Source organism: Pezoporus flaviventris, unplaced genomic scaffold (genome assembly GCF_033815535.1).
Source record: "Pezoporus flaviventris isolate CSIRO_AGI_PZ_B2104156 unplaced genomic scaffold, CSIRO_AGI_Pfla_v1 ptg000031l, whole genome shotgun sequence".
NCBI classification, from domain to species: domain Eukaryota; kingdom Metazoa; phylum Chordata; class Aves; order Psittaciformes; family Psittacidae; genus Pezoporus; species Pezoporus flaviventris.
The window spans coordinates 31,058,063-31,073,274 of record NW_026892579.1 but is presented as its reverse complement, the minus strand read 5'-3'; the positions used below and the strand labels follow the sequence as shown (position 1 = coordinate 31,073,274).

The window sequence follows — 15,212 nt, the reverse complement described above, 5'->3', positions numbered from 1 at the left end:
TTATGGAACGTAAGCAAAGCTGCTTATGGAAAGGTATGTGTCGCAGTGTAGAAGTAGGTGCTTCTTTCCAGCACATACTTCTCAAACATCCTTGAGAACTAGGAACAAAATCTTAGTCTACTGGCTGTTCTAAGGGGCTCCATCTTCCCCTTTCTGCTATCTGGAGCACTCTATCATGTGTGTTGCACAGAATTCCTTGGATCATACATAGGATTTTACTGAGCATCTATCACCAAGGAAATAATACTTAGAGGGAAATCTGGTCTCAAAAATATTTCATATGCCTGCACGGTAAGTGTGTAGTTGAATGGTGTTATTGGGGATCAGTCTAATACCTTGGCTTTCATTAGATGTTTGTCTATTCATGGATTTAGTTCCTGTATTTTAATTTTCCAAATATAAACCCATGAGAGCATATAGGAGAAGTCCCACTGAATTCAAGAAGGTATGCAAGCTCATACAACTATTTGTGTGACTGTGGGGTTTGCAACCAGAATTACCAAACCCAGCTGCTACTAGGGAAAAACTATTCCTAAATCCAGCAGAGTTAAAAATGTAAGATCAACTAATCTAGGTTTCAGGATACTATAAACCATAGCCTTATGCAGTCATTTCAGTCATTCATCATGTACTTTTTCCCGCAAGACTTTAAAATCTCAACATAGAGCACTTTTCAGCACCTCATAGCTTTGGTTGAAGCTAATTTTGTCCTCTTCCTTCTCTGACTAGCTAGAAGTTAGCACTTAAGCTTACTGGATTCTTCAATGATCCACAGATGATTTTGTGGGTTAACTGCAAGAAGAGATTAAATTATTGTAATTTCATCTTAATTAAGAGCTAAGCACAACATCTTCCTTTCAGCGTAACTTTCCAACAGGAAGTTCCTCCCTCACAACCTTGTAACACACTCTCCCATACACCTACACAAGCATGAATAAACAACAAAACAAAATGTTATCAAATGCTATCACTCACAGACTGAAGAAAGCTTATTTTCAGATCTGAATTCCCTGCTGACTATAAAATACATGGACAGAAGGAACTTCGAAGACAACAGCATAACTATCTATCTATCTATCTATCTATCTATCTATCTATCTATCTATCTTTTTACTATTAGTATAGCGTTAAAGAAGATCCCTGTAGTGTTTTAACAATCTGCATCTTGTACTGTTGGCAGCCCTTTACTATACTTGATATTACCATACCCAGAACTTCCTAAACTGCATTTCAAAATTTATTTTTGGGATAGACAGTATTTCAAGTTCAACTGAGATGTTGTTATTAAAACACCTGGAGATTGCAAATACCGTACTGGACAATAAAACACAACACACAAACCATTTTTCACAGTTCTAACAAAACAAGTTTGTACATAAAAATGTCACAAATAGCTGAATACTTTGGTATGATCAAAATAATACTAAGTCCAGCTAATATTGTCACATATTGAGGGCCAAATCCTGGCTCAATGTGCAGCTGAAGCCTAAACAGATGTTTAGAGAAAATAATATAAAGTCACCCTGAAGTGCTGTACTGATAACAATACCATTTATTAACCTACCTACAATTTTTGGCCTGAAGTGTGTGCCTAATTTGTGCTATGGAAAGAACACATAGCCAGTGTTACTTGGCTCCTGTCCTAGGACAAGTCTTTATGGTTTTGTCACGGCCAAGGGCAGTAGAGGCTGTAGAGCAGCTTTCCTTTTGGGTATTACAGTTTTGGCAGGCATCTGTATCTACTGTTCTGCCAGAATTTGGCCAAGAGTTTGAAATCCTGTACACCTTCTTCAGTAGTCCCACTGAAGTCAATGGAACTTTTTTCTGAGTGAGATGAAAAGGATTTGGCCCCCAATGCTTTTAACCCTTTAAGTAGTAAGAGAGTAGTTTCATTGCACTTAGCCCATCACTCACAAATAACTTTCTACTCAAAAACAGAAGATGGCTGTTGATGTATAGGAAGTGTTGGCTCACAAAGAAGAGAGTATGTAGCAATGTTTGACTACTCATATAATTTTGGAACTGAATTCCTAAAGGGAAAAAGAGACACTTGCGTATGACAAATTCATCCAAGGATATTTGAGGCCAAAATAATTGTTTCTTCAGTTCCTAAATGCCATCTCATGGGTACCTTGGAACACTAAATAGCTGGAGTATGTATACAGTTATAATTGGATATGTGTACAGGTGTGTAGATTGGACTGACTGGATAGCTACTTCATGTAATAGTATTAAAATTTCACAAAAGAAAAAAAAGAGCAGACGGATTTTTCAAAGATCTTCCTAAATATTTTTATGTGGAACACATGGGCACAGCTTTGGGAAAAGAGAAGATTTGTTCTTATCCACAGGAAGCTTTTGGTGACTGGAATGGGCAAGAACAGCATTTTCATATTAAACCCAAAGTAATCTTACTCTGTTACATAATTCTATGTTTTGTTCTGTGATTGTGGGTTTGAATTATTATTCATTTGAATTCAGTGGGATAAAGGGTAACTGTATGCTAATTAAATTAAACAAAACTATATGACAGTGCTACTCTGACCAAAAGTCATTGAGTTGCCTTATATTGTAATAACATGCAGCACTCAAAAACAGAATGTAGGATTTAAAATTGTGTAGTCAGGATGCAGATATGAACACTAAGTTAGAACTGGAAAACAGGACTGTGTACCATGGAGTTTAATCTCAACTGACAGAGTGAATTACTTCATCTCTAATACTGTGTCATGCTCATGCTGATGCTCAATATGTAGCTGTGACAAAGCTACAAAGAGCAGAGCATAAGTCCTGAGGATGGTTGCCTCAACAACATCTGTGTTTACAGACAATTTTATAGCATTCCCCTTTTGCAAATGAGATAAAAATTTGGCTGCCTTATAAATATTGCTAAAAGCATGCCTTCTCATTGACACCAGGGCCCGGAGGTATCAAAGATAATATGACGAAACTGCATGTGAAGCCTCTATGAATATGTTAAGGACAGTGAACTTCTACCCTTTTACTTACATTAAATCATTATAGTTCCTTGTATTGCTTCTTTCCTTCCCAAACAGAAGGATGTAGACATTTCGTGCTGACAGCAGTCCTTTAGTATCAGATTCTCAGGGGACATTACAGGCTGCATATCTCTCTGGCTAAGGGAATAGGATTAGGTTTCATGCTTAATTCCCCCACTACATGCTGAATTTAGGAAGAAAAGTTCTTGAAAAGTAATCTAAGTTGAGCAAAGACTTCTCTGTACTCCCTGGGAGAACTTCACAGACTTCAACAGGCACACCATTAGTCTAGCCTTTGGATAAATGTGAATAAAACCTCCATAAATGGGGCTGAAGGCTTCAAAAGGAGACACATACTGGTATACTTAGGAGGAGATTACTTTGGGTAATGTAGTGCCTACACCTGGTAAGAAAGGTGTTAAGGTATCTCTTTGTTCCTATTAAGGAAAGTTTATTTAACTTCATCCAGTTTTCACGATTTGCTGTTTCCCTCACATATCCTATCCTTAAAGGCAAATCCTGCAGTCTTTATTCCATCTTTGTTCCTCATTCCACTGTTATTTGCCAGAATAATACTGGGTAACAGAGAGGCTTTGTGCATCTGCTCCAAGCTCAGACACCATTAGCCCTTGGTGCCTACTGGTATGAACTCAGCTTCCAGGTTTTGCCTCTGCTGTGGCAGTTCCTAGCTCCTTGTATTGGTGAGGACCTTCCTAGAGGAGAAGAAAAGCCACAGGTACATTCCTACATAGATGAGTAGGAACAGGAGAAGACATACTGAAGACATACTGTAATGACAGGAAAGTCTGCCTGGCATGAGGAGGAGGTGATCTGTTCCTTGATGTACACGTGGAGGTCAAGAAAGCAGTCTGGCACCCAAGACAGCCCTTGGGGCTGGCCCATAGCGCTTTCATGAACTAAGGTGGGTTTTGTTGGATTCAGATCTTGAAAGTCATGGCACAGCATTAGATATGAGAATTAAATCTCATGGGATCTAACTTCTGAAGGAGAAAATGTTTTGAGAAATTTCTTGTGAATACCACTGGCCCAGGAGGAAAATATGCACATGCCATATGCTATTTTTTTAACTTCCATTTGTCAAAATAAAAGGTGTTTAGAAAAGCACAAACCTGATCAATTTTATGAAGACATGGCACATTTCTGATGTATGTTGAGATTTATTACCAGCAATATTTGACTTCCATTTGGGGTTCTGAAAGCATTGAAAACTTAGTATTTAAAAAGCCTCTCAACAATTCTCTAAAGCAAGTTTATCTCTATTTTACAGGTGAGGAAACCAAGGCACAAAGAAATTAAATGATTTGCTACAGATAGTACAGTAAGTCAGTGGTAAAGTCAGGAAGAGAATGAAAGTCTGCATTTATGGGATTATGGGTTAACTCTCTCTTCCTACTAAGAAATTAATCTTAACCCTAATATGCTGTTTCATACCACCTGCATGACCATGAAAATTTGTCAATTTGCACTGTTAAAACTTTTGCAAAGCCAATTATTTTTTCCCATGTAAGCACAAAAATGCTACTTAAAGGGTTAATTATACTGCTGTGCTGGTAAACATTTTTACATATTGCTGGTTAGACCCGTATTTAAATACTGACTGGGACAGAAGAGACTGAGCTGGCCCTGGACTCCCTCGTCTTGGTGCTGGGCATGGATATGGTACAACAGGATACACCCACAGTGGCCTCAGGCAGCTCATCTTCCTCTGTCCATTCATTGAGATCTGGGTTATAGCACTGAATGCACTTCTTGTATTTTTTTTCAATTTCATTCCAGCCACCCACTAAGTAAATTTTCCCATTAAGGATGGAGGCGCCAGCAGTACTAACTCCAGTTTGAAGTGGCGCCATGTAACTCCACTGCCCTGTGTAAGGACTGTAACACTCCACAGGGAGTACATCGACCCTTTCAGCTCGCCCCCCCAGCTGAGACCCACCCATGACATAGACCCTCTCCAGAAGGGACACTGCACAGTGCCACCCCCTTGGGGTGCTGAGGCTGGACTTATCCTGCCAGCTATCTTTGCTGGGGTCGTACATGCACACTAAGCGAGAGTAAGCATTATTAATGTAACCTCCTGTGACCAGGATCCGACCATCCACCACTGCACTGGCATGGCAGCACCTGGGCACCTCCAGGGGTGCCTTCATCTGCCACTGGTTAGTTGCAGGCACGTAGCACTCAATCGAGGAGAGGCACCCCTCAGAGTTGCGGCCACCTACTGCATAAAGGAGGCCATTGAACACATTCAGGCTAAAGTGGGTGCGCCGCTGATTCATGTTTGCCAGGTGAATCCAGGTGTTGAAACGAGGGTCATATCTGAAAGCATTAAAAAAAGAGGGTAACTGTCTCTTACACACGCTCTGCTAAATTCTCCAGTCCCGTCTCAGCCCCAGTACTCCTGCAAAAGCAAAGTTGCTAAAATTGAATTTAGTTATTCAACCTATTAGAAGCCAGTGGAATGAAACAGGTATTCCTAGTTAAATTTCCAAATACATTTCTTTTTTAATTGGGGAAAAAAAAAATCTGTATCATTCAAACCTGTTATTATTTCAGTTAAGCAAATCTGACTCTTCTGTAATTTGATTGTGTACAATAACCTCATCAGAATACTGGGAAGAGATACTTCAACATACAGTAGAGATTTTAGGGGGATTTTTTGCAGTTTAAACCTGCAGCAAATATGACAAAATTAAGTCAAAGGGTTTTAAAAAATGCTAGGTGTTAGGGCAGCCTGATCTAGTTGAAGATGTCTCTGCTTACTGCTGCCCGGTTGGACTGGATGATCTTTGAGGGTCTCTTCCAATCTAAACTATTCTATGAGCCTATGATCTATACTTGAATCTTTTTAGTACTTTCTAAATGGTAAGTGTTCTTTCCCCGTCACTCATATGGAATAAGATTTAAGTAGAAAGAACATCTTTGCTTTATAACACCATTCCTACCTGAAATAACATTCTCTGACCTTGACATTTACATAAGAAATTAGCTTATTTAATAAGAAATAGCAAATTATAACTCCTGAAGAAGTTGAGTGACGTACATTAGTAGGCCAGTATACTTCTCCTGTTGCATACTGAGAGAATCACACGAGAAAAAGACTATGAGAAAATAAATTCTGATTGTTAGCTGCCATTCAGCATTGTCATCTGCAGCTCTGAAAGTAAATCCACAGACATACTGATGTGTCTTGACATGCTTGAGGTTAATGGCAGAACAGGGAGCAGAACCCACTCAGCCATGGACCATGAGGATTCTCCACAACCAAGGTGTGCACCAAGCCACAGCTCTTTCTGAGACTGTGACAGACTAAAGACAGACGATGGGGAGAGCAACAGCATAATCTTCTTTATGTGACATATTTTTCTGATAAAGTAGATGATATGGTAAATTTCATCTAGAGAAGGTTCTTAATTCATTTACTTTGTATTACTATAGATAGGAACTGCAATATTTCAGAAGTGAGCTGTTATTTGGTGTACACTTTAGAAAAGAAATATAGCCTTCAAGAGACAATGACATTGTTTCTAATCTCTTGATAAATAAAAAAGATAAAGGATATAAAATGCATTATAAAAGCTGTTCAAAATATAGTGGATAGTGCATAGGAAGTCAGGATTACAACACCTAAAAGGTGTTTTTCAGAATTTTCTGTGAGGCATCAGAAGAACTTGAAATTTAAAATGTCTCACCTTGCCTGATTAGTTACCTTAGAACATCCCAGAACTTCCTATTTATGTTCCTATTTACTTCCTCCACTCAGAGTAAGTTTTCTTGGTTTTCCGCACTTCTCACTTTGCATGTGCAACCAAAGTTTTTGCATAACTTCAGCTGAGTATTTTTGTCCATTCATAGAATCACAGAATCATAGAATAGTTAGGGTTGGAAAGGACCTTAAGATCACCTAGTTCCAACCCCCCTGCCATGGGCAGGGACACCTCACACTAAACCATCTCACCCAAGGCTTTGTCCAACCTGGTCTTGAACACTGCCAGGGATGGAGCATTCACAACCTCCCTGGGCAACCCATTCCAGTGCCTCACCACCCTAACAGGAAAGAATTTCCTCCTTATATCCAATCTAAACTTCTCCTGTTTAAGTTTTAACCCGTTACCCCTTGTCCTGTCACTACAGTCCCTAATGAAGAGTCCCTCTCCAGCATCCCTATAGGCCCCCTTCAGATACTGGAAGGCTGCTATAAGGTCAAACTTTAATATAGAATAGCATCCATACCTCCCCCAAACCACCCCAGCTCAATCTGTCTACCTGCATTGTGTGGAATAGATCTCTCCATCCCTTTTAAAGAAATAACCAATTACCTGCAGAAATTGCTGACTGCATGCTTGGCTTGGTTCCTGGCATCATTCTGGTCTTCCCCACCAGCCACATAAAGAAATCCATCCATCACTGTGACACACTGATTAAAACTTTTAGCTGGCATTTCACTCAGCTTCTTCCATCCATTTTCAGGATCTCTGTATAAGATGTCTCTGCTAAGAGACTTTTCTGTTAGAGCAGGGCGCCCCCCAACAGTAACTAAGACTCTGAAACCTCCACGGATCCTTGTTCTTCTGGACTGAAGTGTATTCTGGTGATAGGGAAGCAAATGGTAGTTCATGGCATCCACTAGGAGCTTATGGCAGTCTGCATCTTGCATCATTCTTGGCACAGTTTGAACATAACTGACAAGATCTTGGGCTGAGATGGTACCAAAACGGATGTTACTTAAGAGATCGGCAGCATACTTTACTCTTTTTTGGTCAAATTCCAGCCATTTTATTGCAATCTGGAATGCAACAATTTCAGAAGGCAACTGCAAGTCATCATCTGCAAGAAGTTCGTTAATCTGATCAAAGGTAAGTTTTAAGAACTGATCCGTTTCTGAAAATTCAATGAAGTTGTCTCTAATGAATTTGTGCGCAGCTTCCTTGGTTGCTTTTAGTCCATACGTTTCTGCAATATTGGCAACGTACATACAATTCTCAACACTGATTTCCTGAATTAGAAAATCACAGCACATCTTTACAAGGGTGTGAATCTGCAGATAAATTGCTGTGGAAATAATACTACCTATTGTATAAAGTGAGAGAGTAAGCTTTCCTGTGTAAGCATAGGTGATAACAGTAGCTAGACCCAATGGGGATACATCATTGAGGTCCACTCTTTGAGTGGATGGATCTTTCTTTAAAATGTTGTGAAAGTAGTCACTGCTTGAAGCCATCACGACCTTATGAACGCTGAAGGATTTTGTTTTGGTACTGATAGTCAAGTCACAAAGAAAATTTTCTTGTCTCATTCTGCTTAGACCTTCCAAGAGATTTGGACTATATAATGGGTCAGCAACTTCAGATGAAATGCAGCTGAAACCATTTCCTCCATCTAAGAGTCCATTCAAGCCATTTAGTTTACTGAGGGGACCATCTTCCACAATGATAGTCATTTCATTGATATCTGATTTGTTCTTTTTCACATTCTTCTTCTTAGGGGCCATGACTGCAATGAAATATTACAGCCAAGAGCTTGCTAAAAATAAAATTAAAATGTTTAGGGCTCCACTGCAGTTGTGAAATTTAATAGCTATGTGATTATGCAACAAATCTAACCTTTGTCAATGCATATAAACCAAAACACACAGGATAATCTCTTACTAAAAACTATTACACTTTCCTAGATTGTAGTGTGGCTGCTTCTTAATAACAATCAATACTCACATTGTGAAGGATGCACCTACAAGTAATTTTTATTTTTTTTTTAAAAACAAGGTCATAAATTAACATTCACCTGATATCACCACATCCAAAGAGTTAAATACTAAAAATGAGTCTGCCAGAGTGTAAAATTACATAAATATATGTCTAAATCATCCAGGTTCATTCATTTAACAGGGCTGAATTCGTTAGTCTGAAACATAGGGAAGATAGGGACCCCCAAGTTTGTTCGTCCTTACTCCAAGGCCAGTACTGACTTACAGCCTAGCTCAGAATTTGACCAGAAAATATTAAAAGTGTGAGACATGCTTAAAGAAAAAAAAAAAAAAAGCAAGATAAGACAGGAAGAGAAAGCAAATTTCAGTATGATGTCACCTTGAGTTTAGATATAGGATCTGCTCCAAATTGCTTCCAGCTTTTTGTAAGTTTTTATTTTGTAGACTGATGATATTCTGTTTCCCAAGTCAGATTCACAAATACTTTCTGCTTATAGTGCACTTTGTTTGCTTTTCAGTATCAGTAATTTGAAATTATTAGTCTTACTCTAGGATTCTGTGGAGGTCTAGGGAGGTGTCTAACTTCTATTTTAAAAATGCCATGCAAACTCTAGCAGGACGTCCTATGTTAAACAAGTTCCTTACTTGTGAAGATAAGAATTACTCTTCTACAGTTATGTTAGAACAGATACTTGAATTACATCTATCAACTCTAGGCAAGTTCCAGCTCTTGCTGAAACGAAAAGCCACGTTTTTGTCAAATGCAATCTGAGGTGGCTCCTCAGTAGTTTTCAAAGGTGCTATTTCTAGCAAATAAATGTATATGCAAATATACACTGATCTTCAATAACACAGTTAAAACAAAATTGCTGAGATAAGTATTCAAATAGTTTCAAGCATAGCATTTATTCCAGTATATCCATTGATTTTAAAACAATTTATACACGCTAACTTTCTTTGTTATCCTTGCACTCATAAAAACAAGAATGCGAAGAAATGCTACTTGATGATAAAACAAACGTCTGGATGATTTTAGATAACTTAATAAAAAGACTTCAGTAATATGTCAGCCTAGAACCTCAGCACATCATTTTTTTCTTTAAGCACACAGCACATAACAAAATGATAATTTAATTATAGAAAGGAATGATTGCTGCCTATGAGCACCAGGACTTTTTTTGCTGCTGCTGCTGGGTGATAACCATGTGCCGAGCAGGCTGGGGAGAAGGCCATGTGTGCCACAAGTGTCAGTGTCAACCCGCGCTGACGTGAGCTGTGATCCCCGAAACGTCTGTATGCCAGAGCAGGGGTCAGCTGCTGCCCGGCTCCCCCCTGCTCCGGCTGCATTCCAGGAGCTGCATCTGTTGAGACCTATCAGAGTCACCTCCCAGAATAGCAACCTCCTAGCAGCTTGCCATTTTAAGACAGGTTCAATTGAAGATACAGCTGGTGTTTTAGTATACTTCGGTGTTTAACACAACATTTGTTGAAAAAAACCTGTGCTACTGCAAGTGTGGTGTATATTTGTTGGCACAGAATAAAGCAAAACATCAGCTTTTGGGGTGTCTTTGCATGCTATCCACATAGTTACAGCTTTGTGTATTAATAGCTACAACTTTATAGCTGGCAAAAGCATATATTTTGGCAGTCATATTTGTGGTTCTAAATACTTTTAGAGACCTGTAACTTAAAAAGTTTAATACATGCAGCATTTAATGTTTATTGGCTCACTGTGTCATTGCATAGCTCACTTAAATACATGACATTTTAAGCTATCTGTTCAAAAATGTCCACTCTCCGAAGTTTTTTCCTGAAATACATTTTTCCATCAGCAGAAATGTCACCAGCTAGTTTAGTGTATAAGCACACAAGTGACAGGACATGCAAAAACTGTGAAACAAATCAAATGATCCTGTAATAAATTCAAGTTACTGAACTTTGAAAACAAAACCCTGGATGATTTGGTTTTCTATAGCAGTTTGTTTTCATCTAATTTATTTTAGCTTAAGCACAACCCAACACAAAGGACACTCGAGGTCCCAAAACAGTATATTGAAATAACTAACCTCTCCCCCCTCCGTTAAAATGTTATGTCTTCTAAACACTATCAAAGTGAGGAGTTAAAAACCCCTTACCCTCCTCAGAAAAATGTGGTCCCAGAGCTGTTCAAGAAGCTGTCAGTGAAAATGCCTCCTCCTTGGAAAATGATAAGACAAAAAGAGAGGAAATACAGTAAAAAAAGACCAGAGGCCACTTGGTAAGTCCCAGCTTGTGGTTTCCAGTGTCACGCTTTGCTGTCACAGTGAGCAAAAGAGACCAGAGCCTGCACTTGGGTGCTCTTTAAAATAACCCCTCCTCTCTGTGCCTTGCTCCCTGTCTCTGCCCAGCTACAGGAGTTCAGCTTCCCTGGGCTGCCTGGCCTCTGGAAACTGGGGGGACGAGCTTGGACCCTCCAAATGCACAGGTATGAGGGAGGAAAGGGAGGGGAAGGTGAAGAACGTAGATCCACAGCAGGTAATAACTGTCCCAGGTAAGTGTAGGGTGGACTACTGGCTTCTCCACCTCAAAGCTAGGTGCCTGGGTGAAAGCCAGTATTTTCAAGGAGGGGGACAGGTTTAAATTGGACATAAGGAAGGTATTTTTTACAATAAGGGTGGTGAGACACTGGCACAAGTTGCCCAGAGAAGTTGTGGCTGCCTCATCCCTGGAAGGGTTCAAGGTCAGAATGGATGAGGCATTGAGCGATGTGGTCTAGTGGAAGGTGTCCTGTGGCAGGAGGGTTGGACTGGATGATCTCTGAAGATCACTTCCGACCCAATATATTGTGTGATTATAGTGTTCTATGATGTAAAATAACCAGCAGGAAATGCCAATGAAAAGCTGGCACTTCAGTTTCACTTTTCTAGGATTTCAGTGCTTAACTCTGGGCAGAGGGAAGGAGACCAGCTGATGGGGATTCACAACCATGTCCTATTTCTTGGATTTAGGTCACTGCTTCCATAAAGACTTGCGCTGGCTTTCAAGGATACTGACTCACATCCCCTGATGTATTTGCAGAGATGTGAACTCTGATCTTCTGTCTTGCAAGAATACCCTAACTTCTGTGTTATGTCATACACCAGAATAACCACCACCTCTTGCCAGTTAACCTCAGTAATAATATAAAGCAAATCTTCCACATCACAGGAGAATTTCATCCTATGGGAGAGATAAAAGGGGAATGAGTGACTGCACGGGAAGGGAAGGATACTGGAAATGAGTGAAGGAGAGGAATGTAGCGCCAAGCCTTCCCAAAAGCAACAAGGTAACCAGCTTTCCTTATGAAAAATAGGGTCACAGCTGTGAAAAATTAAGGATAAAACCTTATTTTGAAACATATCTTAGAAACTTCTCCTTAATATACTATGTATTTTTTTTTCTCATGTGTAGATTCCTACTGCCTCAAATATACAACTCAATATACTACCAATTTAATATGCAGAATGGCATCTATCATCATCTTTACACATTTCAATATATTTCAATTTACCAGTTCAACCTAATTGTAAAATTCCTTAAGTGGACACTTAACTTTTTTTGAAGCTGCAGTGATTTTTACACAAAGAATATTCACTGCTGTGCTTCATGAGTTTTAAGAACTTGCAAAAACTACTTTTTGTAGATAGAACAGGCATATTTCTAATACAAGACTCCCACACATACACATACCAGTGAACCTGAGTTACTCAGTGTTCCCTTTTCATGCCTGAAATTAATTACTATAAACCATTTTGATATTGAAGTTCTTAGAATTACTTTTATGAATTTTTATAATTTTAAGATGTCCTAAAAAGCCAGCATTTTTCAGAGAAATATTTATTTTCTTTTCTTAATAAAGGGGACACTACAGAATTCTACAGAATTAATATACTTCCATGATCTGTATAAAATAAAAGATTATTCTAAGTCTCATACCATACCTTTAAGATTGACTAGAACACTGTAAAATAAATGTAAGTCGTATGCAGTTTCTACAAATGTGTTTCAACATCCCTATATGATTCACTGTTGAAAAAACTCACACAAATGACAATGGGGATATATCCCAACTGAAAATACAAAACTAGTATCTAATTTCTAGAAACCACTGAACATGCTTTGAGCTATGCAGTATAGCAATGACGATCTTGTGGGGCATGTCTCAACATCTCAGTGTACTAACGCTGATGCAATCTCTGCCACAGTTCTCAAACATCTGCCATAATTCTCAAACTTTGTCTGTATGCTAGGGAAAAAACCCACTGAACCTTTAGTTACTTGGTCTTCAAGATCAGAGGATAACTGATAGTGTACTTGGCATTATGCGGCATGCAAGCTGATCTTGGAACTAGTCATACCATTTTCCATTAATTTGTACATGAAGAAAGTCTTTCAGAAAATAACCAGTATCAGGATTAGCTGCATATCATGATACATTTTTAATCAAATGTTGATTTGTTTTTTAATTTTCAGATTTTCTTAACATTGTTTCCCTTATCTTTTGAAAATAAACTCTTGCATTTCTGCTTATTTCTTTTCCAATGTAATTGAAATTAATTACTATAAAACATTTTGATATTGATTTAAGTTCTTGGAATGACATTATGAATTATCCTCTCTGTTACAAGAGGGAGTAGTACTTTTTTTGCCTCTCTGGCTGTATTGTTTTAGGTATGAGTGAATCTTGGGGAAAAAAAATATGTAATTGCTCCATAATCAACTGGTGTATGCGAATGACTAAGCACAATACTATCAATCCATGCAGCAGTAGCAGTTCATGCAGTAATGTTTTAACATTTTTAGGGGGGGGAAGTCAGAATCAGCAATAGGGAAAGTTCTCGTATCAGCACAGACAGGTTTTAAGGCAATTGCGACCATGTTTTATAATCCATGCACAACAGTTAATGCACTCTTTCTGGAAAATGTAAAGCCTTTTTTTTTTTTTTTTTAAGTCAGCATGCTTTGAATTGCTGGTGGAATGCAAGCATCACAGCATGGCCACATGGAGATTTTACCTTGGTCAGCTGAAGATGTTCACAAAACTCAGGCTCAGCTTTAGATCATGACTGCTTTGTTTGCTCTAAGCCCTTTGTGTACATTCAGCCAAAGAATATGCAGTAGTGCATGTCAAAGATCCTAGGATAGTCCTGACAGGAGTCCTACACTGATGCCAAACAAATGAATTCCTGTAACAATCAGCATTGGCCAGCAGTTTTGAAGAACAAGTAAACTTGGAATTCTTCCCTCTGCCAGTTATGACAATATGAAAAATACTGCAGTTAGATCTGAGCTAGAAACACTTTTCTTGTAGGAAAGTTTTTTAGATTTTAAATGTTTTTTTTCTCCACTAGCAAGAAATCATGGTATTTCAGAATAACTGGGCAGAATTGCAGCAAAGAGATTTTTCTCATCCCAGTAACTTGATAATTAAGGCTTTCAAACAACTCATGGGAAACCCAGCTTCGATCACATAACCCATATGACAGTCTAAGCCTCAACTTCCCTACTCAATGATTACTTTAACTATAATGCTGGTGTGAACTTCCCCACTAGCAGTGAAATCTTCCAAGATTTCTTCTGCATAAATGCCACTCTGTGGAAGTAATTTCATACTGTTAGGTACAGAAAAATAAAGAAAATGTAACTGGTTGTGGATGGCTGATTTTAGGGTAGAGTTGATGAAGTCTTTACACACTGTGAAGATGAGTTAACTACTTCTGTAAAATCAAAAGACGAGCATGGAAACTGGAGAAACAGTCTGCAACAAGTACCTGGATTTGTTTTTTCTATATCCAACCTGAGTGCTCTACCTACTGTATTGCCCTACCAGCTATTTTGGTTTTTCTACTGGTAAATTTGCTATACACTGGGCCAAGCTGTAATAAGATCTATTTTGCAAGGGTAGTAACCCTAACATGCAAACACCAGAATTTTGCCTACTTAAAAGTCCCCTGTAATTCAGACTGGATACATTCGTTTTAATGTTTCCCCCAAACACTGCTTTAGGGAGTGAAAAGTGTCTATATACTATCTACATTAACTTCCACAGAAATAGTAAAAAACCCATGGATTTCTTCTAGGAGGGACTCAATGATCTTGGAGTCCTTGACATGCTCACCTTCAGCAACCTCCATGGCAGAGATCCTGTTTCAGTTGTGCAGTTCACACAGCACCAAAGACCAATTCCCTGTCCTACATCTTTTGTGACCTTAAGAAATGAGAGAGAAGCCATGCTGGGAGTTGCAGAACCTGAAAGTGCTTTCGCCATCAGACTCTAAGGCAGAACAAACACAAAACAAACGATGTCCTCTTCAGCCTGAGTGCTGCTTTCACCTGCATGTTAGGACTGCAGTAGGGTGCCTGCCAGCCATGTCTTCAAGAGGCTTGGCCTCGCTATTGCTATGCAAGCCATAGTGCTTAACGTGCCACTAAGCAGCCTTACAGCCATCCACAGACAGCAGAAATGCCAC

The 15,212-nt window shown here is 39.0% G+C and overlaps 1 protein-coding gene across 1 annotated transcript; it reads right to left on the bottom strand.

Annotated features, from left to right (window-relative positions):
- Positions 1 to 4,257: 4,257 nt before the first annotated feature.
- On the bottom strand, positions 4,258 to 11,037 carry KLHL31 (kelch like family member 31). Its single transcript, XM_061460618.1, has 3 exons — positions 10,860 to 11,037; positions 7,340 to 8,543; positions 4,258 to 5,339 (listed from the first exon to the last, which is right to left on the bottom strand). The coding sequence occupies exons 2-3, from the start codon at positions 8,509 to 8,511 to the stop codon at positions 4,607 to 4,609; spliced, it is 1,905 nt and encodes a 634-aa protein (XP_061316602.1). The 5' UTR covers positions 8,512 to 8,543; positions 10,860 to 11,037; the 3' UTR covers positions 4,258 to 4,606.
- Between the last annotated feature and the right edge of the window lie 4,175 nt (positions 11,038 to 15,212).